Source organism: Zootoca vivipara, chromosome 7 (assembly GCF_963506605.1).
Source record: "Zootoca vivipara chromosome 7, rZooViv1.1, whole genome shotgun sequence".
In the NCBI taxonomy this organism is placed as follows: domain Eukaryota; kingdom Metazoa; phylum Chordata; class Lepidosauria; order Squamata; family Lacertidae; genus Zootoca; species Zootoca vivipara.
In genome coordinates, this window is record NC_083282.1 from 13,119,503 (window position 1) to 13,146,812 (window position 27,310).

Sequence of the window (27,310 nt, forward strand, 5' to 3'; positions counted from 1 at the left end):
CAATTTCATTAACAGTGAATGACCTTTTAGGCTTCCTCCACGTGGATGGGAGTTCACTTTTTGAATAATAAGAATTATATGTCACGGGGAGGGGGGGCATCAGGATATTAGAGATGCTTAGTTGGGGCATGGCCAAAAAATGGTTGGGAACCACTGCTCTAGGATTTTGATGTTAATGGAGTGGGGGGAGGGGGGAGCAATTGGATAATTGCTACTAAAACTGTGTGAAATAAATGCCCAACCAAAAGAATGCAAAAGGAAATGTAGAAGCCACGAGGGCTCTACTACAAACTCAATTATGAAAAGGATGGCTGTAAATGCTGCTCCTGTTTGGGGAGTTTGTAAAAGAAGATTAAAAGATTTCTATAGTGTCAAAGTAAGACACATACAAAAATGACTTAATTGGATTGGCTGCACTGATAGCAAGTGGAAATAAAATGCGTTCAAAAATTTCTCCAAATTTATTTGTCACAGACATCCCTTCATCCTTTAATTGAGATGTTTTACAATGATAGCAAAGGCAGGGGAAGAGTCGTCCCTGAAAGCCCAGCTCACTCCATAGCTATTCCAGCTTCCTTAGCAACATTGTTGTGCTTCTGCTAAAAAATAAACAGCGGAGGCAAAACTTAACAGCGTTCTCCATCAGGCTGTCACAGGTCAGGGTCCTATATCTGTTGCAAGCCATATACAGCGAGCCTATAGAAAGCTACAAAGTCTACAAACACCATTATTTCAAGTTATATGCACATAAACACATTTAATGACATGCAGTGATGGAAAGCATAACCTGACTTTTTTTTGGGGGGGGGGAGGGAGTAGAGGAGAGAGAAGGAGAGTGGAAGCAGTCTTGGTTTATTCAGTAAAAGTTTCAAGACATCTTGTGATGTATTACTAATCTGCCTCCCACATACCCAGACAGACGCGGCCAAAGTTGTTCCTCAGTAGTGGGGAGGTGTGTGACACCCACCCACACTCATGACATGGCCTCATACTCTTAAACAAAAAAAATATATCAACCGACAGCACGGAAAACATGGGCCACAAGTGAAAGGAGAAGCTCTGAGCCAGCTGCCCAAAGCAGAAGTAGCGCGGCGATTTTCTCTGCAAGGGGCTGAAGATACTCAGCAATATGTTTGGATACAAACCCACCACACTGGAGCAACTCCAGAGTGGTTTTGGAGGCACTTTAGTTCAGTGCCTAAATTGCAGCCAACTGTAGTCAATACAAGGGACCCAGGTGGCGCTGTGGTTAAACCACAGAGTCTAGGGCTTGCTGATCACAAGGTCGGCGGTTCGAATCCCTGCGACGGGGTGAGCTCCCGTTGCTCGGTCCCAGCTCCTGCCAACCTAGCAGTTCGAAAGCACGTCAAAATGCAAGTAGATAAATAGGAACCGCTATAGCGGGAAGGTAAATGGCGTTTCCACGTGCTGCTCTGGTTTGCCAGAAGCGGCTTTGTCATGCTGGCCACATGACCTGGAAGCTGTACGCCGGCTCCCTCGGCCAATAATGCGAGATGAGCGCGCAACCCCAGAGTCGGTCACGACTGGACCTAATGGTCAGGGGTAGTCAATACAGGGGCGTACAAAGGGGGGGCAGGGGGCGTCGCGCCCCAGGGGCCACCCTGGGGGGGGTGAAAAGATGGCCTGCTGTCTCCCACCACCACCAGCTGTAGAGTGGCTGAGGGCGTGCGCACGGCATCCATACAGGCTGCTGTGCATGCACAGTGGTGCACGCCCCGCCCCACCTCGGGTGCTGGAGAATCTTCCTCCGTCCCTGAGTCAATAATAAGCAAGCTCTAAAATAGGGATTGGGAATTTCAGGTGCTGCTGAAATTCAACTCCCATCAGCCCCAGTCAGCATGACCAATGATGGAAGTTGTAGGTTCCTCATCATCCCTGACCATTGCCAAGTTTGTTTGATTTTTTGTTCGTTTGTTCTCCCCTTCGTAACTATTTCTGAAATCCTATTCAAGTGCCGGATTAGTTTCCCACTAGGGTGACGATTATTTTTACATTTCCCTGTATCATAATTTGATGAGCTTTAATTAATGATTAGACAAAATCTTACTTTCAAAGAGATTTGATTAAAAAGCCTCACGCACAAAATGATTTTAAAAAATTTATTTATCAGTTTTTTGACCATTTTTTGAAGTCACTGTAAGCAGATATAAAATTGAACCCAAGCTTTAGAGTCACATATATACAACATTATATAGGGTCATCAAACACACAAGGAAGTTTTTTAAGCTGCAGTAACAGTATAGACGCCACTAGAGGGCGATGTTTTGCTACCTCTCCTGTAGGTTCATTTCCCAGCATGCCCGGCAGGGTCTGCTGGCTGAGTTTTGTGGTCCCAAAAAGGGGCTTTTACCTTGCGCAGGTGTGACATTTGTATACCCTATGTTGCTAAGAACACTCCTCATTGTGGAATGTGGTGTTGTGTCCAAATTTGATACGAAATATATATAGAATTGTTAATACAATTTTTTGAAATGGTAAAACGGCATACAAAAAAATTATAAACAGTTTGTGCGTAACCTTTTTTAATATTTCAATGGAATATACCTCATTTTAGTGAGTCATTAATAGGCAAAAGTTCATCCATTTGTGCTACAGGAAATAATTATTGAGAAAAAAATTAAAAAGTCATCACCCTATTTCCCACAATACGTGGCCAAATGTGCATAATGGCAAGTGGTTTTGTTGCAGCAAACGATAGCCGAACCTGGTTGAATCTGTTTAACTCTTCCCTATTCCCGACAACAACAGAGGAGCGAAGCTGGGGACTCTGCCTTATTACGTCATTCCTGCCAATTTTGCACTATTTTCACTCGCGAACATGGCTCATGTTCACATGCCTTCATTTCAAGAGCAACAAAGGAACGCATAAAAGTAAGGATAGAGGGAATGACATTCCATAATAAACAGATTGCTTTGGGCTGCATTATCTGAAAATTTGTACTAAATTGTTGCAAGGCCTTCTATAATGCTTTCAGTAATAATGTCACGAGTTTGCTTTATCCAGCAGGGTGCTGTTTTGATAGAGGTTCAGATTCCACATTAGTTTCACGATGGTCCAAACACGCTGTATCAGGAAAGGATGGAAATTACGAAGTGCCATTTTGAGAGTCTAAGAATAGATAGCAAACCAGGCGTTTCATGTTTTCTACTTAAAAGAGAATTTGCCAGTATTTCAAAAGTGAAAGAATACATCTGTATTGCACCTAGCATCTGTGAAACATCATGAACTGAGTACTATTTCCAGTGTTGTGGCTAAATGAGGATTATCTCCTTTAGGGCATCTACAGTACCTCTAAATTCTGCTCTTTCCAGATGTGTTCCCCCCACCCTCCGAAACACACCCTTGGCACTCACTAGTCCTATTCAGACGTTATTCAAATTGGGAAATAAAACACAGGGGCAGGGTGTGTAGAACCAAACAGTGAAAATGTTCCAGAAAGCCTATAACCCCAGGACTAATTGTCGTTTGCTGCAAGAGTGAGTTCACATAGGTTTATCTGCTTTGAAGCCATGAGAAAAGAAGACTCCCTGGAAAAGACCCTGATGCTGGGAAAGATTGAGGGCACAAGGAGAAGGGGGTGACAGAGGATGAGATGGTTGGACAGTGTTCTTGAAGCTGCAAACATGAGTTTGACCAAACTGCAGGAGGCAGTGGAAGACAGGAGTGCCTGGCGTGCTCTGGTCCATGGGGTCACGAAGAGTCAAACATGACTAAACGACTAAACAACAGCAACAAGTTGGGAGAGGAGACAATTCTCACGCTGGCCACTTGTCAGGTACTCCCTTGTCTGAGAGATGGATCAGACTTGGAAAAGGCGGCTCTAAGCCAGGGGTGAGTCAATTGATGCCAGTTTACATAGCTTGCTTTGTGCATAAGTAATAGTACCACTTTACGGACAAGTCATGAAGACTTCCTGCTGTTTCGAAGTCCAACCCAAGTTCATACAGGCAGCGGGGCTCTGTAGGCTGTGTTGTATGCTTACACCTAAGTACTAGGACTGGCCATTTTTCTGTTTTTGACATCCTTCTTTGATATCCCTGCATCAAAGCACTCACACAGACCCTTGCTGGGCCTGTGGTTCAGGACACAGTGGCAGCAGGAGATGAGTGCTCTAGCTTCACCACCCAGCCTACATCAGCATGGGACATGTGTGGAAGGAAAAAGATAGATAAATAAGTAGAATTATAGAACTGGTAGGGACCACATCTGGTCCAATCACCTGCAATGCTGGAATCTTTTGTCCAAGGCAGGGCTGGAACCCACAACCCTGGGATTAAGAGTGCTCTACCAACTGAGTGCTCTACCAACTGAACTAACGGGGTTGCTATGTTAAGAAATACTAATAACAACCCTGTTACCCTCTGCAAGCCATAGGGTGACTGTCTGAAGCAGGGAGCTTGTTTCTATTTAAGTTGGGTCCCCATGTGAAGCAGAACTCCCATTTTCTAGGGTTCTCTGTATCATGCAAGAAGCCTCCACAATTTTCACTCACCAATTTTCAGAGGGCAGGTGAGGATGAAGGAGGGGATGGTGGAGCTGGCTGGCATATTTGCTCTCCTTGCCCACATGTTTTATTTCACAATTTGTGTAACGCCTCAACAGACTGCCTCTCGTAGGAGAGATTCAAGTGCTGGGAATGGTTGTGGAAGAAGAATATGGAGTTTACTGCTTGTGATGTGTTAAAAGAGAATATGATGAAGATGATGTATGGATGGTATCTTACACCAGTAAAGTTGAGCTAAGATTTATCACAAACAAGATAATAAATGCTGGAAATGTAAGAAAGTGGAAGGAACCTTTTACCATATGTGGTGGACTTGTCCCCAAGTAAAGAGCTTCTGGGATAAGATTTATAATGAGTTGAAGAAAGTGTTTAAAAACACATTTATTAAGAATCCAGAAGCTTTTTTACTTGGTATTACAAGAATGGAATTACCTAAGAAAGATATTACCTTTTTCTGTATGCCACAACAGCAGCTAGAATTGTATTAGCAAGGAATTGGAAATCTGAAGATATGCCTACGGTGGACGGCTGGCAGATGAAGCTGATAGAATTCATGGAACTGTCTGAACTGACTGGGAGACTCCGGGACCGGGGGGAAGAATCGGTGGAAGAAGATTGGAAGAAATTTAAAATTTACTTAGAAAAGAATTGCAAGATTAGTCATATTCAGTAAAGGATTTGGAAGTATAAGGAGGGTGCAGAAGTAAGTTAGATTAATGTATTAGGTGTTAAGATGTAGATGTATGATAAGATGTTATTTAGCTCTTAAGATTAAAATTATATCATGAGGTTTTGGAAATTTTTGATTGAAAGGGGATTAAGAGTAATGTCTAGAATTGATCATTAAGAAATAGAATGTGAATAAGATTTAGAAAGTGCTAAGTTAGTGATATATAGAAATGTAGAAGGGAGGGAAAGGAGGAAGTCGACAAAGATATGGATTATAAAATTGAGTGATGTATTTTTGTGTTTTTATTTTTCTTGCTTTTGTTGTTTGAACATGATATGTTAGATTTTGTATGTTTTGTTATTATTATGAGAGAGAGAGAGAGAGAGAGAGAGAGAGAGAGAGAGAGAGAGAGAGAGAGAGAGAGAGAGAGAGAGAGAGAGATTCAAATGCTCATGTGGAAAGCAAAGCACATCTGATGAAGTGGATTAAAAGGCTCTGTTATCCCAGGGAACCCCCCCCCCTCCCCACCCACTTGCATTTAGGAAAGCGAAGAGGAAATGCATTGAAAAGTGTGAGTTGAAGGCAGGATGAAGGCTCATCACTGAACAAATCAGAATGGATGCTCAGGAAAGACCAGGTGCAAGGTTACATTCACTTTGCACAAGCAAATCAGGATGAATGCTGCGTAAGAAGGTTGTCTGGAAGAGCCTCGTGACAAATAAAATCAGTTTCCTCAACTTAGGACTCATCCCTCCCTCCCCGTCTCATGTCTAGAAAGTTTTCTGATTGTCCCGTGCTGATTGTCCGAGGGGTTTTGCCTTTGTCTACAGAAAACTCAATTGCTGTTTGTTCTGATTCTCAGTGCTAATCTGAAAGGGAAAGGAGATGGAGCAAGCAGAAGTCAGGATGAGCCCCCATTTTATTTTTGTGCCCCATCAAAGGCAGATTTTATCAGCTGGTAAGTCTGGAAATGCTTCAACTGAACAGAAGCTGGAGAGAGATTAAAGGTTTTATCATCATTGTGGATAGAAGAGATAGAAAGAATGAAGGAACACATGCTCTGCAGTAGTTTCCGGCCAGATTAGAAATTTCCATTTTACAGTTTTTAGAAACATAGAAACAATTGAGATGCCTATATGAAGGTGAATGGAGGAGCATGATCATTTTTATCGGAGAAATGTTGGAGGGTATGGAGTTTCGAGCCCCACAAGCCAATGAGATAAGTAACTATACAACTTTTAGCAGTCATCTGAAGGCAGCTCTGTATAGGGAAGTTGTGTTTTTTAAAAAAATGTTTACTGTTTTATTATGTTTTTATGTATGTTGGAAGCCACCCAGAGTCGCTGGAGCAGCAACCCAGCCAGATGGGCAGGGTATAAATAATAAAATTATTGTGGAACAGGACATCCCTGTTTACATCAGATAAATGTTGGAGGGTATGGATTATATAATACGGTATGTTACATGGAGTACACACAACCACAAGCAAATCCACACCAAGGCAATGAGCATTTAATACAGGCATCCCCAAACTGCGGCCCTCCAGATGTTTTGGTCTACAACTCCCATGATCCCTAGCTAACAGGACCAGAGGCCGGGGAAGATGGGAATTGTAGTCCAAAACACCTGGAGGGCCAAAGTTCGGGGGTGCCTGGTTTAATATGTACTGTAACATGCTAAGGTTTTGACTACTGGCACATGTGTCCAAAGGTTGGCCAACACAGGTCTAGAAACACCTGCACCATATAAGCCCTCCTCAACCATTGTACTAACTTGTGATAAAAGCAACATGTGGGCAAGACTGAGTGTGCCACGTTTTACCCCTTGCCCCATCTCCCATCCCCACCATGAGTCATAGGGCGAACACCTGAAACAGGGAGTCTCACATGGAGGTTCTCCACACAACTTTTAGAGTCCTGGCACTAAACAAGGACAGGAGGCTCCCTCCTTCAGAAGTTTGCCCTCCAATTCATGGAAGGCAATGGGAGAGCTCAGCACCCTTTCCCCCACTCATGTATAGTTTTTACACTTGAGTAGAATGCCTGAAGAGAACTATAAACATCTTCCTTTTACTTACCCTTCTTGTAAGGGAAAACACACAGGGAAAGCACTTAACTAAACCAAATAGAATAAACTTTACAAGGTTTGCAGACCCCCCCCCTTCCAGTTCGTAAATTTAATCACACCCTTGAAAAAGAAAGGAGCACATTTAGTGCTTTTCTGGATGAAGGTCTGGCTTAGTCCAAACGGTTATAAAAATAGTAATGTACCCCATCCAGCCTTACAGCTTTTCATCCCAGCATCCAAGGATCTGTCTGAAGAATACCAATGCAAGCATCTGCTCTCTGTCCAAAACCGTAAAAAAAAGACATACTTCAAGACATTAGCCTCCATGTTACATAGCAACCAATTCTTGGCATTTACCATTGTTCCAGAGACTGTACAGTAATGGCTTCCTCTGTCTCGGCATCATTCACTAAGCCAGTTTTCAGTTAACACAAATTCACAACACACACATAGCTTGGATTAGCCGTCTTCAGCCTGGTGCCTTCCCAACACATTGTTGGACTACACCTCCCATCAGGTCAGGGATGAAGGGGGTTGTTGCCAACAACATCTGGGGAGCACCTTGAGCATGTGTCTTGGTATAGCTATCAGGAGTTGTGTGTTTACACACAACTGATGGGGGGAGAGCCCAAGTCTGAGGGAAGGGGCATGTTCTTTGGCTTCTAAATGCAGTCTGATGGCAGAAACCCGGAGGTGGAGATTCCATTACACAACTGGAAGACTACTTGGGCAGTGCTGGATACAATTCCATATGATCTGTGACAGCAATACACTCAAAAGCAACTCTGTAGTACAAAATAGCTGCTTTTCAGGTCTAACGCTCAGTTGGACCTCCATTCTAGGTGTGTGTTCAGCCTTTGTTCCCAGGATTGGAGCAGGATTAGTTTCTTTCCCAGCACAAATTACTTGGCACCTACAAGTAAAATCTGTTTTCAATCTACAGGGCATGGCTATTTTTCACTCAGCGTGCAGCACGCTCATGCTAAATAACATAACACCAAGGACAAATATACCACTTTTTTCTTTCTTTTTTGAAGGGTATACATTTGATCAGCATGTATTTTGGTCATGCATGAAGTTGATTCGGTTAACTACTATGCTGGAATAAAAACCTGTGCATATCTACAAAGGCCCATTTTACAGAAATAAAAAATAAAATAAAAAGCATGCTCTTTGGACGACTGAGTGTCTCCAAAAATATGCAAGTGTGCACTGCACAGTAAAGCAAGTTGCTTTCACAGCTCTGTCATGAAGGGAGGACCCCATGTGACACAATTATCCACCCGCATTTTCATTTGCAACACTATTTAGTGCCTAAGGCACAGGTTCACTGAGATGGCACACTCATGCACATTGACCTTAAACGTTTCCCAGCTGGAATGTTTTTCAGGCTGCTCATCCTCAAATCATGACAACTGGCCAAAGGGTGAAATTCTGGTTGGTTGGGCCTAGGCCAGGGTTTCCCAAACTTGGGTCTCCACCTGTTTTTCGACTACAACTCCCATCATCCCTAGCTAGCAGGACAAGTGGTCAGTGGTGATGGGAATTGTAGTCCAAAAATAACTGGAGACCCGCGTTTGGGGAACCCTGACCTAGACAATACTGGCAAAATAGCAACCTGAAACCCATGCCATCCTAATACTTGTGTGTGACAGTTTCTGTTTGCCACAGCACATTGAAAACAGTGGCGGAAGTGTTGTAGACAGTCAAGGATGTGGTTTAATCTAGACATTGCAGTTCATGGCCTCAAAGCTTAGCGGCTTGAGCTGGGCCAGATTAAAAGTGCAGCAAGTAGACAGTCCTACTCTGTCGACCACTCAAAAGCAAATTTTAACATAATTGCTGTAACAATACAATATATCTCACTCTAGTGGTGAAGATTATAACCAGGTAACCTGCTCAGTTTGTTGTCCAGGTTCTAACTGCTGATGATGGACAAATTTAAGGCCCCTTTTGTTCTCCGTTATTAAGATTGATAATGCTAGAACTTGGGACCATCCTTTGAAGCTGAACTGCGGGAGGCAGTGGAAGACAGGAGTGCCTGGCGTGCTCTGGTCCATAGGGTCACGAAGAGTCAGACATGACTAAACAACTAAACAACAATTGGAAAACTGAGGACAGACAAAAGAAAGTAGTTTTTCACACAGTGCATAACAGAAACTATGGAATTTTCTCCCACAAAAATAGTAATGGCCAGATCAGATGCCTTTAAAAGTATTCACTAGATGCTTTTCACAACTGAGTGAAGTCTCCTGCAGAGTTAATTTCCTAAAAGTATTGGAACTGCCTTTGATGCATTTTGGGATTTATTTTCTGCCTGAACATTTAAGGGAAAATTTTAAGTGCTTTTGGCTGGAGAAAAAGAACAACGTGTTCTACTGTACTACACTATCAGATCACATCGCTAGATAATATTAACTTATTGTAGTTTTCTTGTTTTCTCTTGGGGTGGGAGAGGTCTTCACTGTGCCTATGCTACAGTGTCCCATCCCAGGCCATAGTTTGCTTAATTCATGGTTTTGAATGTGCATCCTATGTAAATATACACTATTTCAGATTACAAAGGAGGAGGAGGAGGACAAACACATTGTTGTGATTTATTGACAACTAAGGAATTCAGGTTGCTTTTTTTCAAATATTTGCCTACAAGTTGTATGTATGTGAACATTGGCTGATCTTTGGAAGAACATACATAGAAAGGGCAGGAACATTTCTGATCTGCGGCTATGAATGTAAGAAGGCATATATATTGCGCTCATTACAAGCAGTGGTTTTTCCATTCTGGTGCAGCTTGGCTTTTGACAAAAACTGAATTATTGGCCTAGCTGTCCACTGTGGTAGAATTTTACGCAAGTAATTATATCCTCATTATGTTATTCACACCGTTCCTTTCGATGCAAAAGCTATTCCTTTCAATACAAAGGAAATAAAAAAATCCTTCCAGTAGAGACCAACTAAGTTTGTCATACCGTAGGTACGAGCTTTCGTGTGCATGCACACTTCTTGAAATATATCTGAAGAGTGTATCTGAAGAAGTGTGCATGCACATGAAAGCTCATACCTATGGCAAACTTAGTTGGTCTCTAAGGTGCTACTGGAAGGATTTTTTTATTTTGTTTTGACTGCGTCAGACCAACATGGCTACCTACCTGTAACTAATACAGAGGACATATAATACAAATGTGGAGTGGGGGGGCAATAAATTACATATCATTTGCAAGCTAAAAGCAACAACAGTGAATACTGATCACATGTGCTGTACCGATTTCTGTTCTGGACATGGGTCAATTATGAGAATACCAGCAAATTCCACTCTGATTTTCATCTGAATTCTCCAACACCCCTATCTGTGGCCATCTACACTGTCTGTCTTAAAATTGTCCAGAAAGGCACACAGAGACCCCCCACGCAGATAATACTTTTTTTCTAGACATAGATAATTTTAAACACAGCAACCCTGTGAGATAGGTTAGGCTGAGGGACAGTGACTTGCCCAAGATCACCCAAGAAACTTTGTGAATGTGTGGGGATTTGAACCCCTGTCTCCCAGGTCCCTGGTCCAACACCCTAAGTCCAACCACTCTAGTCCAAACACACCAGAACAGACAGTGCTCTGTAAACCCTCTTTCTGTCATCCAACTTGGTCTGAATCAATGCACTTTTGTGCCTAAAGTTCCTTGCAAGGTTGTTACAGCAGAGTAAAGCTCTCTTGGCCAATGACAAAAGCCCATTCAACATCCAGAAATGCTCTGCTGGATAGCTACTTGGTAGACATGGTAGGCATGGTGGTGCAACCTCATCTGTGTTTGGTCAGCTTTAGACCAAGACTTCCACCACCTGCACTCTAGCTGCCAGCATTTCTGTTTCATTACACACAGGTCAATGCAGTGACAGCAAGGGCACTCAGAAGAGATTGTGTCGATGGCTCTGCGCATCTCACTATAGCACAGTGAGACAAGAACCTCAACAGGAGTGTCAGTCATGTCCCATAGCATTCCCCAGGAGCCCTGGGGGGCTGAGCACCCACAAAATTCTCCATGAAGGGGCCGGGCACCCACAAATTTTGGTGCCAGGGCCATGCATGCTGTATGGCTCCCACAGCCCTGAGCATTCAGGAATCCATCAAATACCACCAGTCTCTGGATGCAGATCATCTCAATAGGTCCCCTGCCATTGCAGAGTGGAGCGGCTACATACATTCAGCCCAAATTTCACCAGGGAATGGCCCATCCATGACAACAGACAAAGCAAGACCACCAATCAACAGAGCATAACCAATGTGCTCTGTGGCAAAGACCAGGTTGAGGGTATGTTTGGCCACATGTGCAACATCATTGATAGAGTCCTCATCTTCTCTGCCTCACACAGAAAAAATATATTAGGCCAGCTCTGCTGGATGAGAAGACTTAGGTAGGAGACCATCTCTCTATTATTATTATTTTGCAGGGCTTTCATATCTATTGCAGAGAGATCCAACTCAGTGCCCATTTTTAAATGAATTGACCTAATTTGTATTTCCCAAAATGAGAAGCAAACTGAAACATAGCCAGCCTTCAAAATTCACACTTCTGATTTCTCAGTGCCATTCTCCAGTCAAGCAATGGGTCCACAAATGCACATACGAGTGTAAACTGTGCATATAAATGGAGATCTTGGTGAGAATGACATGCAAAGTTGAATACCAGTTCCTGAGAATCACAGGTAGGGAGAGTGTGTTGTACACATGTCCTCCTTGTGGGTTTCTGATGGGCATCTGGTTGACCACTTTGAGAACAGGATGTTGGAGCAGATGAGCCATGTATTATGTTCTCATGATAGCAATGTAGGCACTAGGCAAGCCTTTCTAGGGATAGCATTCCATAAGTTGGGCAACACCCCGGTTACCCCAACTCGCTACAAAGATGACTAATAGGCAGATTCATGTTAGAGCAAGCAATCTTTCTAGTGCCCAGGTCCCCAAGCTGCCTACCCCAGATGTGTAAAAATGGAGAGTTGTCTTCAACTAACTTTTACTCAGAGTTGACACACTGAAGTTAATGACCATGGCTAGCTTAGGCCAATTAATTTCAATGGCTCTGCTCAGAGCAAAAGTTTGTCAAATACAACCCAAAGAATCCTTTTCAGATTTGAAAACTCAGAACCTCATGAAAAACACATGATCTATATGACCTGTTCACCAGCTATGGTTGTCTCGCGGCAAATATGGGTTAAGGCTTATCTCTGGCCACCATTCACTTTTCAAACAAGGGTCTAGGAATGACAAAAGGAAGTGTCATTTGATTAAGAGGGGCTGGAAAATATTAGTCACAAAATCCTGGCCTTGTCTAACAATGGATGCAAACGTTCATGCAGAAGTTAAATCATCTTCAGTCACTTTGGTTGATCAGTAAAGATCTCCTGAGAGAGACAGGACAAACATCCTCTTATCAAAGGTTAATTGAAGGCTAACGGAACATTCTTTTTTTAAAACACACACACACACAAACTGCACACTTAACCACAAGCAAAGTTTGCATGTAAACTCACGAGAACTTCTGCCATATGCAGCATTATTTGCTGTGACACTCCAGCAGTAGAAGAAAAGAACTGGGTGCTTTAAGAAAAAGCAAGAGGAACGCTTTAATAGAGGGGTCTTCAGGAACATCCCTCCATTCTGAGTCCTGCTTTTGCCACCACCAGAAGAAACCTCATTAAAAACAGCAAGAAGTTTGCACCCGTCAAATTTCAAATAGAAGCAAATCATTTCCTCCGCAACCACAACCAATAAAACCCCCAAACCCTGGAGGATATTGTGGTGAGTACACAATCTCTCAGCACTGGCACCCCATTTGTTGAGCACCTGCCATTTGGCAGTCTAGCCGGTGCCTATCTTGGCTATTTTCTGACACCAGTTGAGGACCAATCATCTCATTCGGTCTGAATAGGGTTTCGAGAATTTTGGAAGGAATTGAAGGATGTGTTAATGATATGCTTCAATTGTGTTTTATTGTTAGGCTGTATTTTATGTTGGTATACGCCCTGGGATCTCCCATGATGGGGGGTGGAAAATAAATCCTATGAATAAATAACATTAAATAAAAACCTGCCTATCTTTCTTAGGCAGAGGGAGGTTTGGTTTTATGGGTTTTTGTTTTGTTTTGTTTAAAAAAGGAGCAAGTGTTCAAGATTTCTAAACCTACTTCCTTCACAAACCAGTTAATTGATACCTGCAAACATCCGTTCCATAAAAATATCCATGCAAATATCTATCTCCAGGTAGTAATCATTACTTAATGGAGGTCAGCCTAAAACTTTAAGTGTCAATTCTGTATAATGGGAATGAAACATCCATGCCCTTTTTAAAAAGTTGTGGAGTTCTTTCTCCTTGTCCTCAGCTAACAAATATATTATAGGCTCACCTGCATCTAATAAAGATATACTGTAGAAAAGGTTAGTTCTTTTTCTCTTCTTTCTTTTCTAGTTGTGGGAAGGCACACAAAATAGATTTCTTCTCAGGTGTGTGGGTCAATGGAGAAGATAAGGTTTGAAATCTCAAAGATGTAATCTGGGCAGCTTCCAACTAAATATTAAAATACAGAAATCCATCAAACATTAAAAGCTTCCCTAAACAGGGCTGCCTTGAGATGCCTTCTAAAGCTCTGGTAGTTGTTGTTCTCTTTGACCTCTAGTGGGAGGGCATTCCACAGGGTGGGTGCCACTACCGAGAAGGCCCTCTGCCTGCTTCCCTGTAACTTGGCTTCTCGTAGCGAGGGAACCGCCAGAAGGCCCTCGGCGCTGGACCTCAGTGTCCGGGCAGAACAATGGGGGAGGAGACGCTCCTTCAGGTATACTGGACCGAGGCCGTTCAAATGCATGTGAATGTCACAAGGCTCATTCAGCTGAATTAGTGAAAATTACATACAAAAATCCATTATATTAAGGGAAATTGTTTGAAAAAATGTGCATGTTGAATATAATTGCAAAGAAAAAATCTGTATGGTGTGAAAATATGGCCAACTGAACTCAATATTGGAAAAATCAGCAACTAAGAGAACCAGAAATTAACCAATTGATACATCCCTAGTCTAAGGCCAACCTGCTATGCTTTATATACCATCCTACTTCTCACTAATGGAAATGGCCAAAGGACAGAAGACAAAATGTCAAGAAAAATCAGATGAAGGTAGCAAAATCTCTTGGGATCGTGGAATTTCACTCCTGTCTAAGTTGCCACTAAATTCCACCATCAATATGGCTGCCTTGGATTTGCTTCATGCTGCGGCAGGGGTGCCAACCTGAGTAAAATAGGGGGGAAGGTAAGCCCCACATATTTGATCAAATGATACAGTGTGCGCACACTCCATTTGAATGGGATCTCAAATATTTTATTGTGGGGGCTGAATCCCCCATGACCCCCAGGAGTTCCTATAAACTGGGGTTAAATTCTCCTGGAAGACCCAACCTAACCCTTGTGGGAACTCTAAACTGTGATGCAAAACCAAACAGATTGCCTTCAGGCCTTTATCATCAAAAAGCCTTGCCTGGAAAAAAGGAAAGGTGGAAGCAGGGCATACCTTTCACAGTGCACAAATGAGCCCTTTGTTCTCCCGGTACCTAGAGTCATAGATATTTGCTTAACACCTTTGTGTTTGTTCCGGGAGCTTTATGTTCCAGGAGCCAAGTGGTCTGTCTTTAAGGTGGAGAGTTCTTCATACACTGTGCGAGAAAGAAATATGTTCCACTCACTTCAGCATGAAGTCTGATTTCACCTGAATCCTCCAGAGCGCCAGGTGAAAACAAAAACAAAATGGCTACCAAGCACAGTTGAGAGCATAGGATTGGGCATCTAAGTGCTCCCCTCCTTCTGTGAAGCATTATTCTCAGGCACCTTGGACGTGACAGGTCTCATTTTATCCCTGCCATTGGTGCCTTCATTCGTGCTCTCTTGAAAAAGGAGCAAAGATATCTCCTCACAGTGAAGCAAAGAAAGAATGCACAGTGGCAATTAACTGCTTCTCTGGAGTCTGGCAGGCCTGCCTGGAAGAGTTTAGAGTACAGTACTCCAGCACTAGGAGAAGGGGACGACAGAGGACGAGATGGTTGGACAGTGTTCTCGAAGCTACGAACATGAGTTTGACCAAACTGCGGGAGGCAGTGCAAGACAGGAGTGCCTGGCGTGCTCTGGTCCATGGGGTCATGAAGAGTCGGACACGACTAAACAACTAAACGACTAAACAACAACAAACCCAAATTTTTAAAGGAGGGCCAGCCCAATACATTTTGTGGCACGAGGGAGTTGGCACAAGGGATGTGGTGGTGGTGGTGATTCAATTCAGTTCACATTTAAAACTGGACCTACCTAATTTGCACATTGTTGTTGTTGTTGTTGTCAGAATCTAAAACCATGTTTGCATGCTTAGTAGGCATCTCAAGGAGCATTTTATCCAAGGATAGCTGACTGACCCATTGACCCATCATTCTCCCACTTTTAGTCTGATCCTCTGATAAAATTATCTGCAGCAGGGACAGGGTGAGAGCATTGTAGGTATAGTCCACGAGGGGGCAGTGGAATTGTTGGTTCCTCCTATTGCTTCTGCAGAAGGAAGGATGCCTCCCCGCATTCACAGGTCTAATGTAAAACAAAACAAAGAGGGGAGCAACATTTTTAGGCATGCCTTTAGATATTGTGGGTCATAATCAAGCTACGGATAATCACAAATAAGTTCCCCTGAAAACTTTCAGACATAAATACTTTGCAGGTGACTCATTCCACTGGGTTCAATGGGACTCAGGTACAACTAACTTTAACTGTACTGGGGGTGGTAGTCTATATACTAACAAACAAATTTGTTCTCTGAGAGTTGATCTTCATGTAGTCAAACAGCAATACCTGAAGAGCGAGGAAGGGAAAAGTGGGAGGAAGCAGGATGGAATATCCTGGACAAAGACCTGGATGGATGGATAGATCACTGACTGCATCAATAATATGAGACTGTCTCAATAGCATTTTCTTCTAAAACCTGATTATAATGCGGCAATAGATCTGCACCAACTAAGCAGCTTTCGTTTGAGAGGGAGATGCAACTCTCTGCTTTTAGTTAGTGCTATCAGGAAGGAAGGCATCCACCGACCTCTGGGTATTGCCATACAGTATTTGTATCTTTTGCTTTCAGAAGATAGAGGATTTATCCCATTATCTGTCTGTAATATGCCTTGCCTGGGCAATTATTTTTGGCGCAGGTTGTAGAAGAGGAGCCGCTGTGAAAACATGTTATCGTTTTGATTGGGAAATTGCCTTTACAAAGTAGTTCTGTTGACACTGGCAGTGCCAAAGATTAGAAATAAATTTGCAACACAAAATATAAATGTGTTGTGTGGAGAATGTCATCTAGCAGTTTATACACCAATGACAAGATTTTATTGTGAGTTTGCCCACTTTATGTTGGGTGTTTCAGCTATGGCTTATATATAAAAAATGAGCAAGTATTACCACATCTAGACAAGGAAAACGGATTTATTGAGAAATGCTCCATTTTAACAAGGTGCAAGAAAATCCATAACTGAACAGATTCTTAATATGGGCGTTTTATGAAGAACTTGTAGATAACAGTATGTCAAATAACAGTGGGGGGGAAATTATGCTCAAAGAGAAAAAGGGTTTCTTTGAACCTTTAATGTTCCTAAGAGAAATAAAGATTTCTTGGAAACTTTATATTGCAAGATTCCACTAATATATTGTTGGATAAAAATGAAGATGTGTTAAGATGTCTCCATCTGAAAGTAATTTTTAATTGATTTTGTATGTTTTCATATTCTTAAGCATTGAATAAAGACTTTCAACATGAAGAATAAGCCATACTCATGCCCTAAAAATGTACCTGGCTGAGTTTTATGCATTAGCACTACAGTTGTCAATGTGCATGGTGCTTTTCAGAGTATTGTACCTCAGAGTACTAGTCACGTCTACAGAATGGAAGATGACAGTATCCCCAAGGATACAGGGAGCTGGCTTCAGGCACCAGGCCCATTAGTAGACAAACTCTGCCAACAAAGATGTCTGCAAACATAACATGAAGACTGGCAATGTCAACGCCATTGTGTGGGAATCCCTTCCCTAAAACTGGAATGGGGGGAATGGTAAATGTAATAACACAAGTTACAGGTAGGTAGCCGTGTTGGTCTGACATAGTCGAAACAAAATAAAAAAAATTCCTTCCAGCAGCACCTTAAAGACCAAGTTTTTTTTTATTTTGGTATGAGCTTTCATGTGCATGCACACTTCTTCAGATACACTGAAATAGAAGTCCCCAGACGCTTATATGTAGAGAAAGGGTGGGGAGGGGTATGGGTGATTGAATGACTGATAGCTGTTGATGACTGTAAACGGCTGCAAATGGTCTTGCATGAAAAAGCAAAGGGTGAGATGGCGGAAGATCGCTTTATCATGTATAATGAGATAAGAATCCAACGTCTCTGTTCAAACCAGGTCTCTCCATGGTTTTAAGCTTGGTGATAAGTTGCAATTCAGCAACTTCTCTTTCTAGTCTATTTCTGAAATTCTTTTGTAGTAAGACAGCTACTTTGAGATCTTGTATAGAATGTCCTGGGAGAGTGAAGTGTTCTCCTACTGGTTTCTCTGTCTTGTAATTCTTGATGTCAGATTTATGTCCATTTATCCTTTGGCGTAGGGTTTGGGCTGTTTGCCCAATATAGAGAGCTGAAGGGCACTGTTGGCATTTGATGGCATACACAATGTTAGAGGATTAGCAATTAAATAGTCCTGAGATGGTATGTTGGATGTAATAACACAGAATGGATCAAGTGCTTACGTATACCTATTTTATTCAACTAGGATAATGAGTCCTGGCATCTGTTGGCTTTGCAACATCTTCAGAGATGGCACAAATGGAATCGCTTCAAAGTAAGTGCAATCTGGGGGGGAGCACATTGATAGAACATAGAGAACAATAGCTGTTCTGATTTTTGTTAGTCTCTTCTACTTTTAAATTCCATTGATTTCAAAGAGAGTTGTAAGCATCCCATTGAAATGATCAAGATTTTGGGAAGTAGCATCTTTGTGATCCTATGCTAAAAAAAACTACTTTGGGGGGAGTATGTGTGTGTGATTTTTTAAGAAAAATACTCTGCTCATTATTATTTCATTTATTTATTAAATGAAAAAAAAGGGCCAACAATGTAAACTTAGACATGTCTGCTTGGCAGTAAGCGGCTAAACGATTGCTGCCCTATAAATCTTCCTAAAATTAGCTGTGACTTTGAAACCAATGGGGGGAAAACAGTCAAACCTAATATAAGTCACATTGTTACATTCACAATTGACTTGTCACAGCTATTACAAAGTAATTTATCTTTTTTAAAAAAAGAATTTTATTACATTTTCAAATAAACCACATTCAACAAGAACAAAACAATGAACAAACACACCAACAACAAACACATCAACAAACAACAAAAACAAAATTTCTCATTTTACATTCTATTCAGCTATTTTACTTCTTTTTGCTCTGCCGAGCTTTAACTTCCCTCCCTCCCCTCACTTGGTTTTCTTATCCATTCTTATCTTGCAGTTCCTTTTAACCCACCTACTTAAAGTCAATTCGTAGGATTTATTTCAGTCCTGCAAGTGTCTTTAAACTTCTACAGTTTTTCTCCATATAGTCCACAAATTTACTCCATTCCTTTTCGAACTTTGCCTCTCCCTGGTTTCGGATCCCGCAGGTCAACTTCGCTGATTCCACATAGTCAATCATTTTCGTCTGCCACTCCTCAATCGTCGGTATCTCCTGTGTTTTCCATTTTTGGGCTAATAAAGTCCTACCCGCGGTTGTAGCATACATAAATAATTTTTGATATCCTTTTACAATCTCATCTCCTATGAGTCCTAATAGAAAAGCCTCCGGTTTTTTGGGAAAGGTGTATCTAAAAATCTTTTTCAATTCATTATATATCATTTCCCAAAATCTTTTGACTTTTTCGCATGTCCACCACATACGATAAAATTCACCCTCTTTATCCTTACATTTCCAGCATACTTTACTACTCATTCTATACATCTTAGCGAATTTTACTGGTGTTAAATACTATATTACAAAGTAACTTATCAATAGAAATACAGGAGCGATTATTGCAGTAATACATGCTATCAAAACAAGATACAGTTTCCAAGGCCAACAGGAAATTGATGTCTGGAAACAGCTTGCAGAGGCGGTGAAAGTCTCAGACCAGACCTGCCAGGATGTCTCTGCAGGACTCATGAGACCTGCTGCTTTGCCTGCACAGCTTTAACCTTGCTGCCACCCTGCCCACGGAGGAAAGCCATGGCGCCCCACCACATGGGCTGCTACTGCTGCATGGGAACACAGCACTATCCTGCGGCAGAGAATAATAATTGGCAGCAGGAGAAACCAAGGTGAACACTTGGTGAGCTGCCACCACTGCCCCTAGTGTTGCAACACTTGAAACTTCTATATTAATTTCAACCTGCAAGAATAAGTAATGCAGCAATCTCTGGTTGTATTGGAGTGGATTGGAGTGATTATTCTGTGATATTATGGCAGTGGACAAAGCTGTATGGTAACTTTTGAATAAATGGGGGGTTTATTTTGGGGGGGAGGTTAAGTTTCCTTTTCAGACACATCAAAATCTCAATTGCTGCACCTTTTCCTTTGCAAATTTTGTCCCCGGTTCCTTCTGGTCGAGCATCAGCAAATTCACAGAATGATCACTCCAATCCTCTATTGAAACTTTAAAGAGATTTAAGTGTTAACATCACCGTTCACAAGGTTATTCAAAGCGATGTGTGCGCCAAAACTGTTCCTTTTATATTTGAGAAAGGCAATCAGAGATTGTTGCATTACTTATTCTTGCAAGTTAAAATTAATTTAGAAGTTTCAAGTGTTTTGCAACATTGTTGAGCATGTGTGAGCGTTTGTAAGTTTGAGCTTGGAGAAACTGCATTCAAAATATAAAAGAAAAGTAAAATGTCATCAGAAATTTATAGCAGAAACTAATCTATATAAAAGTGTGTCCTCAGCAGCTGCAAGCACACATGGGCAAGCACACATGGGCGTAATCAGGATTTTGGTTAGAGGGGCAGGCCCTTTGTTAGGGAGGCAGAACCTCAGTTTGCTATGTATTGTTATTGATTGTTATTGTTTTTTGTTGATTTAGGGGGGGCAGCTGCCCCTCCCTGCCCCCTGGCTACGCCCATGCAAGCACATCTCCTATTCCAAACTCTCAAGGGAGATTTTCATCTAATTTCATAACTTTTAGGTCAGAGGTGGATTTAGGGCAGCGTGACTGGTTCAACTGCACTGGGCACCAAGCTGAGGGGGCACCACAGGTTGTCGTAACCATGACATATGAGCCGAATGGAAGGCAAGAGGTGGGGAGGGATGCCATACCAGGCACCACTGAAATTTGAAACACCCAAGAGCACCGCTGCTTTTACCAGCCTTGCTAGCCAATTTACCCACATTCTGCCTGACAAAGGAAGTTCCCCGCCACTACAAGTCCACTAGTAAATATAATACTGTGCCTAGGGTGGTGCAAAATAGCAGGTGAAGGACTGGAGCAAAGTCACATGACATGGATCTTTGCTGCTGTTTTATATATCATAGAATTGTAGAATTGGAAAGCACCATGAAATGCAGGAATCTTTTGTTCAACGTGGGGCTCAAACCCACAACCCTGGGATTAAGAGTCTCACGCTCTACCGATTGAGCTATCCCAGGTTGCAAAAACAGTAGGAGGAGTGTGGTGGTTCAAGGCACCAACCAACCAAAGAATAGAATGTATTTTTATCAGAGGGGGAATCTTCTTATTGCTAACACACACAGAAACGACCCAGACACTTTGCTAGGGTAAGCTAAAAATGCCCTAAGGCAAATAACAGTGATGGTTATAAATCACCAATGCTGTAAAATCCTGCAAACAGCTGTTGTGCAAGGCAGGTTTATGAATCTTTTGTTTGGGTTGAGTCTACAAAGGCCAATTTTGCTTTTAATCAAGAATGGATTAGGAATGAACTTTGTAATAATTAAGTGGCTTTGGTAAGCATGTGGAACTGATGTCAGGCCAAATGGGGATGAAGAAAGTTGTAGTCTAACTTTTAGGTGGTCCAGGATGGCTAATCCATTTTGTTTATTTAATACAAGATCTTCCAAATTGGGGATGCAGGAGAAATTCATTTCAGTTCACATTTAATGGTGAACCTACCTAATGTATACTTTCTGAAACAAAATGCAAGCCTCAGCATAGTCTACCTTCAAAATTCACGCTTCTCAGAATTATGCAGTGCTCCAGCCCAGTAACATGCAGAAAAATGCATACATTAATTTGAAAAAATAACATGCAAACATGCATCAAATGGGGAGAATTTGCTTGCAAAAATGCATATTTACTTAAAAGTAACATAAACATACAAAAATGCACTGTAGGGGGAAATTGCTTTGCAAACTTATAGTAGGGAAATTTCATACAAAAAAATGTATAGGAGAAAAAAGTTTATTAGGAAAAATTCACAAAAATGACAAATTTGTCCATCTGTAGCTGCAATCCTACACGCATTTATCTGGGATTAAGCATCAGAACTCTGGGAACTCAAGCCGAGGAATAATGGGGAAAAGAATAGCATGGTTGAAGTCCAGTTTCCTTTTAGATGGCACAACACTTCACATTTTGAACTAACCAGTTCAAAACAAAATAGATCCTTAAGACCCTCATTTTTCAGGTAGGGGTTCCACAACTTGCATGGCAAGAGAATTACCTCTTCTACAGAACGATTAAAGGTGCACAAGGCCCTTTTTTTTTTCCTAGCTGGCTGCTGTAATTATTTGCTATTCTAAACACATGGTTTTCATTTCCCTTATTTCTCACAGAGTAAGTCTGGAGGAAGTGCTGCAGTGGTCTCAGTCTTTTGAAAAACTAATGGCTACTAAATGTGAGTTATCATGTGATTTTTAACCAGAACTCTAAGTAAGTGTGGGGATCTGTTTGTGTCTCGGTGTGTAAATTATGTACCCTGAAGGCTAGTGCATATAACTGACAAAAACTCAAATATTCTGTGAGGTGGGTGCAGACTAGAGGTTGGTCTGCTTTTCAAATTGGACTAACCTAGCTGATGTTCTTGGGCTTCCTTGTAGATTTCAGCACTTCTCTGGATTTTGCAATGCAATTTTGGTTCACAAACTGTGCACAACACCCCACCTCCCATGCTTACATAAAAATGCACACAAAATGTCCATTTTAAAGGAAAGCATATGGGATAATGTATGTCTGCATTAAAAATGCATATTTTATTAATCATTTCCGAGGAAGCATTGAGAAGCCATTTCAGAATATATATATATATTTAAAAACCTGCATTTAAAAAATTGCACATGTAAAAACAATTTTAAAAGCATGAACGCCTTTCCTGCAAAGTGCAGTGATCATTTGGCTATATAAGGGCTGACATGATCATGTAGATATTTGGGTCCCAAGCTATACTGTATAGGACTTTGTACATCAGTACTACATCTTGAACTTAGCCTGGTAATTAACTGACCACCAGTGCAGTCCTTTCAGCAGTGTAACATGGTACTGATAGTCCGCAACAGCATGGCCCCCAAAAAGAGAATTTTGGGGCTCCGTGATCTTGCACATGTCAAATGACTCCATGAGAGCATGGCTGAGAAGATGTGCGTCCCAGTTTTGGCACGCAACACATTGGAGGGTACGCATTGTTACCACTCAGAGTGACCCCACCTGATTTTCAGATGGGCCTATTGTCTACAAAACCTACCTGAAGACTGAATACAGCGATGAGAACATTGAATTCTGGTTTGCTTGTGAAAAGTATAAGAAGATTGTATCGCAGAGGAAAAGAATGTCGGTGGCACAGAAACTTTTCAAGGAATATATACAGCCTCAGGCTCCGAGGGAGGTAAGTTAATGATCTGGGCAGGAATACAGAAAGTCTGTTTTGGGTTCGGCGCTTGTTATCTATGTAAATTAAACAGTGAAGTCTCCAAAAATTATTGTGTAATAATCTCAGGTATCTCTTCAGACAATTGAAAGCTAAAGATGGGGAGCTTGTTTTGTTTTATTTTTCTTATATCTATATCCTACTTTTCTTCTATCACAGAACCCAAAGTGATTCCCAGATAGTCAACACATCCAGGGGATGGTGATCTCTTGAGCCTTCACACCATAACCTGGAATTGTAGTAGCACAGGCAATAAATTTATGCCTCCTTTGCATACTCAGTAGTCTTGTTATAATGGGGAAACATTAACTTCTCAGAGACTCCTCCCGCTCTTAAATCTTCCATGCCATTCTCTAAATTTCAGGCACAGAAACCCACGTAACAGAACTTCACACTAAAGGTGTGCTCATACCAGCCCGTTTCCCAGGATATCTCTTGAGAATGTCCATCTTCCATGAAATCCAAGGGAGGATCATTGTTTGGTGCTCTTTTTCTGAGCTTGGGGCAGGAGAAGAGGAGCTTACAAGGTATAAACCAGGCTTCCTCAACCTCGGCCCTCCAGGTGTTTTTGGCCTACAACTCCCATGATCCCTAGCTAGCAGGACCAGTGGTCAGGGATGGCAGGAATTGTGGTCTCAAAACATCTGGAGGGCCGAGGTTGAGGAAGCCTAGTATAAACAATGGAATAGTGGAAACAGCCACATCAACTAGTTCCAGCCTTTCACTTGAAATGAGACCTGCCTAACTGGCAGATTGGCAATATCACATTGCCAATGAAGAGCATTCCAGATGCTCAAGAAACAAGCAGAACACACTGAGATCCTTGTTCATGAGTGTTCCACTGCTGCTTTGGATGTGCATCCACATGTGCACAGATCTTAGAAACAGCCAGCCAAAAACATTTTGCAGCCTGCAGTGACAATAGTGCCCCCCCAATTCCATGTATAAAACCCAACTGGGCTAGTGAATGGTTGGTTGGCATCTGTCTGCCTCAGGAGACAATGGAGGAATATGCCTATGGGGGCACTTTGTTGGCAGGTTGTACCGCCTTCTGTGGCAGTGAAATATACTCAGAGTCGAGTGTTGATTTCATGCTCTTTATTTCAGCTCATGGCAAACAGGGAGTGAGTCTTCCCAAAAACCTCTGACTATATATACATTATTTACACAATGGGTCTCACGTGACTGGCTGATTCAACTCCCCTCCTGGAGCCTGATTGGGCTGCTGCTGCAGGCCAATCAGGTTGCTGATTCACTTCTTCCTGGAGCCTGATTGGGCTGCTCCTGCAAACCAATCAGGTTGCTGCCTTCTAGGATCCTACTTGCCTATTTCAGGGGTCAGCAAACTTTTTCAGTAGGGGGCCGGTCCACTGTCCCTCAGACCTTGTGGGGGGCCGGACTATATTTTGGGGAAAAAATATGAACGAATTCCCATGCCCCACAAATAACCTAGAGATGCATTTTAAATAAAAGGACACATTCTACTCATGTAAAAACATGCTGATTCCCAGACCATCCGCGGGCCGGATTTCGAAGGTGATTGGGCCACATCTGGCCCCCGGGCCTTAGTTTGGGGACCCTATTCTAGGATCCAAACCTCAGTACATAACAGTGGCTGTAGAGACCAATGTGAGAGACTCTTACTACATCACTGGTGATAGGATAGTGTATCCCCCACTAAACCTGTTCTTTTGTTTGCGTGTTTAGCTTTTTTGGTATTTTTATTGTAGATCATCTTGAGATGTTTGTGTAGAAGGCAATTCATGAATTAATTAATCATGTACTGTTTTAAAGAGCTCAAACATGGGCTTGAAATATAGGTCACTGCAGTGGCAAAAGTAACAGTAGGGGAACATATTGATGAAATCCTTCAGTGGTGAATATGCCACCTGTGGCTTCATGTTCATGGGAAAGGTCCCGTTTTCCATTAGGATTGGTTTCTTGGAAGGAAAGCCTCATGTCATTGTTACAAGAAAGAAAGAAAGTTGGGGAAGGACAGACTGCTTTCATAATAAGCATATTATGCAAAGCTGACCCAAACATGAAAAATCCATTTCAATTCCAACTGGGTGTCAATACTATATTTACTATCTATCTATATGCCAATAAAGGTGTTGAAGAAGGCATTCTATCTATCTATCTATCTATCTATCTATCATCTATCTATCTATCATCTGTTTGTTTGTTTGTTTTTGCATTAATATCCCACACCTTTCCTCCAAAAAAGCTGAAGGTGCTATACATAGTTCTCCTCACTGTTTTATCCTGACAAAAACCCTCAGAGGCAGTTACTGGCCCAAGGTCACCCAGTGAACTTTGCACCTATGTAAAGATTTGAATTCTGGTCTCCCAGGCCCTAGTCCAACACTCTAACCACTACTCCACATGGTCTCTGCGTGTACTTTCACGGTACAGCACTTTGAGTGCTTCCATCTTCACTTCACAGGCATCTGTTCCTCCTCTGACCATCTCACTTTGTCCTACCTCTTGCCTTATCAAAACTCTTTTGGAAAACCTATTAATTTTGTTGAAAACTACTCTCCTTTTCAGATTAACATGGATAGTCAAGCAAGAGAAGCTGTTATCACAAACATTCAAGAAGCAACACAGTCCTGTTTCAACGAAGCCCAGAAAATTGTTTACATGCACATGGAAAGGGATTCCTACCCAAGGTTTCTAGGTTCAGAAATCTATCGAAATCTTTTCCTTACACTTTCAAGCAGACAGAAACCACTGGTGTCTATGAAAGAGGGAGAATGAGAACTCGGAGGGGGCCATTTTCGTCATCTGTTTTTGAGCCTTATCATAAACAAGAGAAAAACAAGACACTAACGGAACATACATGCAACACAGATAAATCTCATGGGCGTAGGCAGGGGGGCAGGAGGGGGCAGCTGCCCCCCCCCAAGCAAAAAAATAATGTATTTTACAGACCATAACCAGCACTTTTCCCCTCCAAAAACTGTAGTGGAAAGGGCTTTGCTTTAGCCCCGACCACATTCCCACTTGGTGGCCCCTCGCCTCCCATGCCTTGCCCCCCCCCCGAATGACCATGGCTTGCCCCCCCCCCTAGTTTTGATCCTGGCTACGCCCCTGATAAATCTTGTCATGTTTTAACTTAGCACAGGTAATATTGAACTGAACCATACAAATCAAATGTAAAAAAAATAATGTCAGTAGCAGCATGATTTGTTTATATTTCAGGGGCGGGGCAGCAACTTTGGAATAATCATAGTCTCTCTGAACAAACCAACCAAATTTCACATTAGCACTTAGTATCAGAGGCACCAGCATGCGAGGGCCATGGGAGGGGGCGGACGTTGCACGCATGATGTCAGTATGTTGGTAGAAGCCAGAGCCAGAGTCAAACACAGTGGCAGTGTGGCTTCAGTAGCTGGCAGCTCCTCTTCCTCTTCCTCTTGCCACTGCCACCACCAGGGGGCTGCTTTGACCCCCCCCTTCCCCTAAGTGGCAGGAGGAGGAGAAGGAACTCGTCACTGAAGCCATGCTGTGCTTGGCTCCAAGCTCGCTCGGCCCTCTCCTCCCCCTGATTTTTTGGGACATTGGGGGGCAACCCCCTCCCCAAAATATGAGGGGTGGGCAAAAGGGCTCCGCCCCTGTGAGTTGCTTCCCCTGCTTAATACACAGTAGCTGCTGCCCCAATGCTTCAATTTTGGGCCTGGAATGTGTCTGCCCAAGTTTGCTTATATTTTGCAATGAGACAAATTCCAGCTGAAATGATTTTCAAATCCAGGACAAGGCCTTGTTTCGTTTATTCTTCGTCAGCTATAGTTATAGGGAGCAAATTAGGCAAACACAATTGGTACACTTTGACCATGAAACTATAGCTGATGAAGAATAAACAAAACAGGGCCTTGTCCTGGATTTGAAAAATCATTTCAACTGGAATTTGTCTCTTTACCTTAAGCTAAAAACAGTTTAAAGAATTCATAATTAACCTCCTTCCTGGCCCGAGTTCTTGGAACCTTTTCATTTGATTTCCTGATTGCACCAAGAACTCCAATTTCTACTATATTTTGCAATGGCCACTCACCTAGCTAGAGTTTGAGAGGACTCTTG

At 42.2% G+C, this 27,310-nt stretch overlaps 1 protein-coding gene across 1 annotated transcript; it reads left to right on the forward strand.

Moving 5' to 3' along the window:
• Nucleotides 1-12,941: 12,941 nt before the first annotated feature.
• Nucleotides 12,942-26,103, forward strand: RGS13 (regulator of G protein signaling 13). The gene is made up of 5 exons (XM_035123647.2): nucleotides 12,942-13,057; nucleotides 18,095-18,163; nucleotides 22,143-22,204; nucleotides 23,022-23,188; nucleotides 25,781-26,103. The coding sequence occupies exons 2-5, from the start codon at nucleotides 18,099-18,101 to the stop codon at nucleotides 25,988-25,990; spliced, it is 504 nt and encodes a 167-aa protein (XP_034979538.1). The 5' UTR covers nucleotides 12,942-13,057; nucleotides 18,095-18,098; the 3' UTR covers nucleotides 25,991-26,103.
• Nucleotides 26,104-27,310: the final 1,207 nt, after the last annotated feature.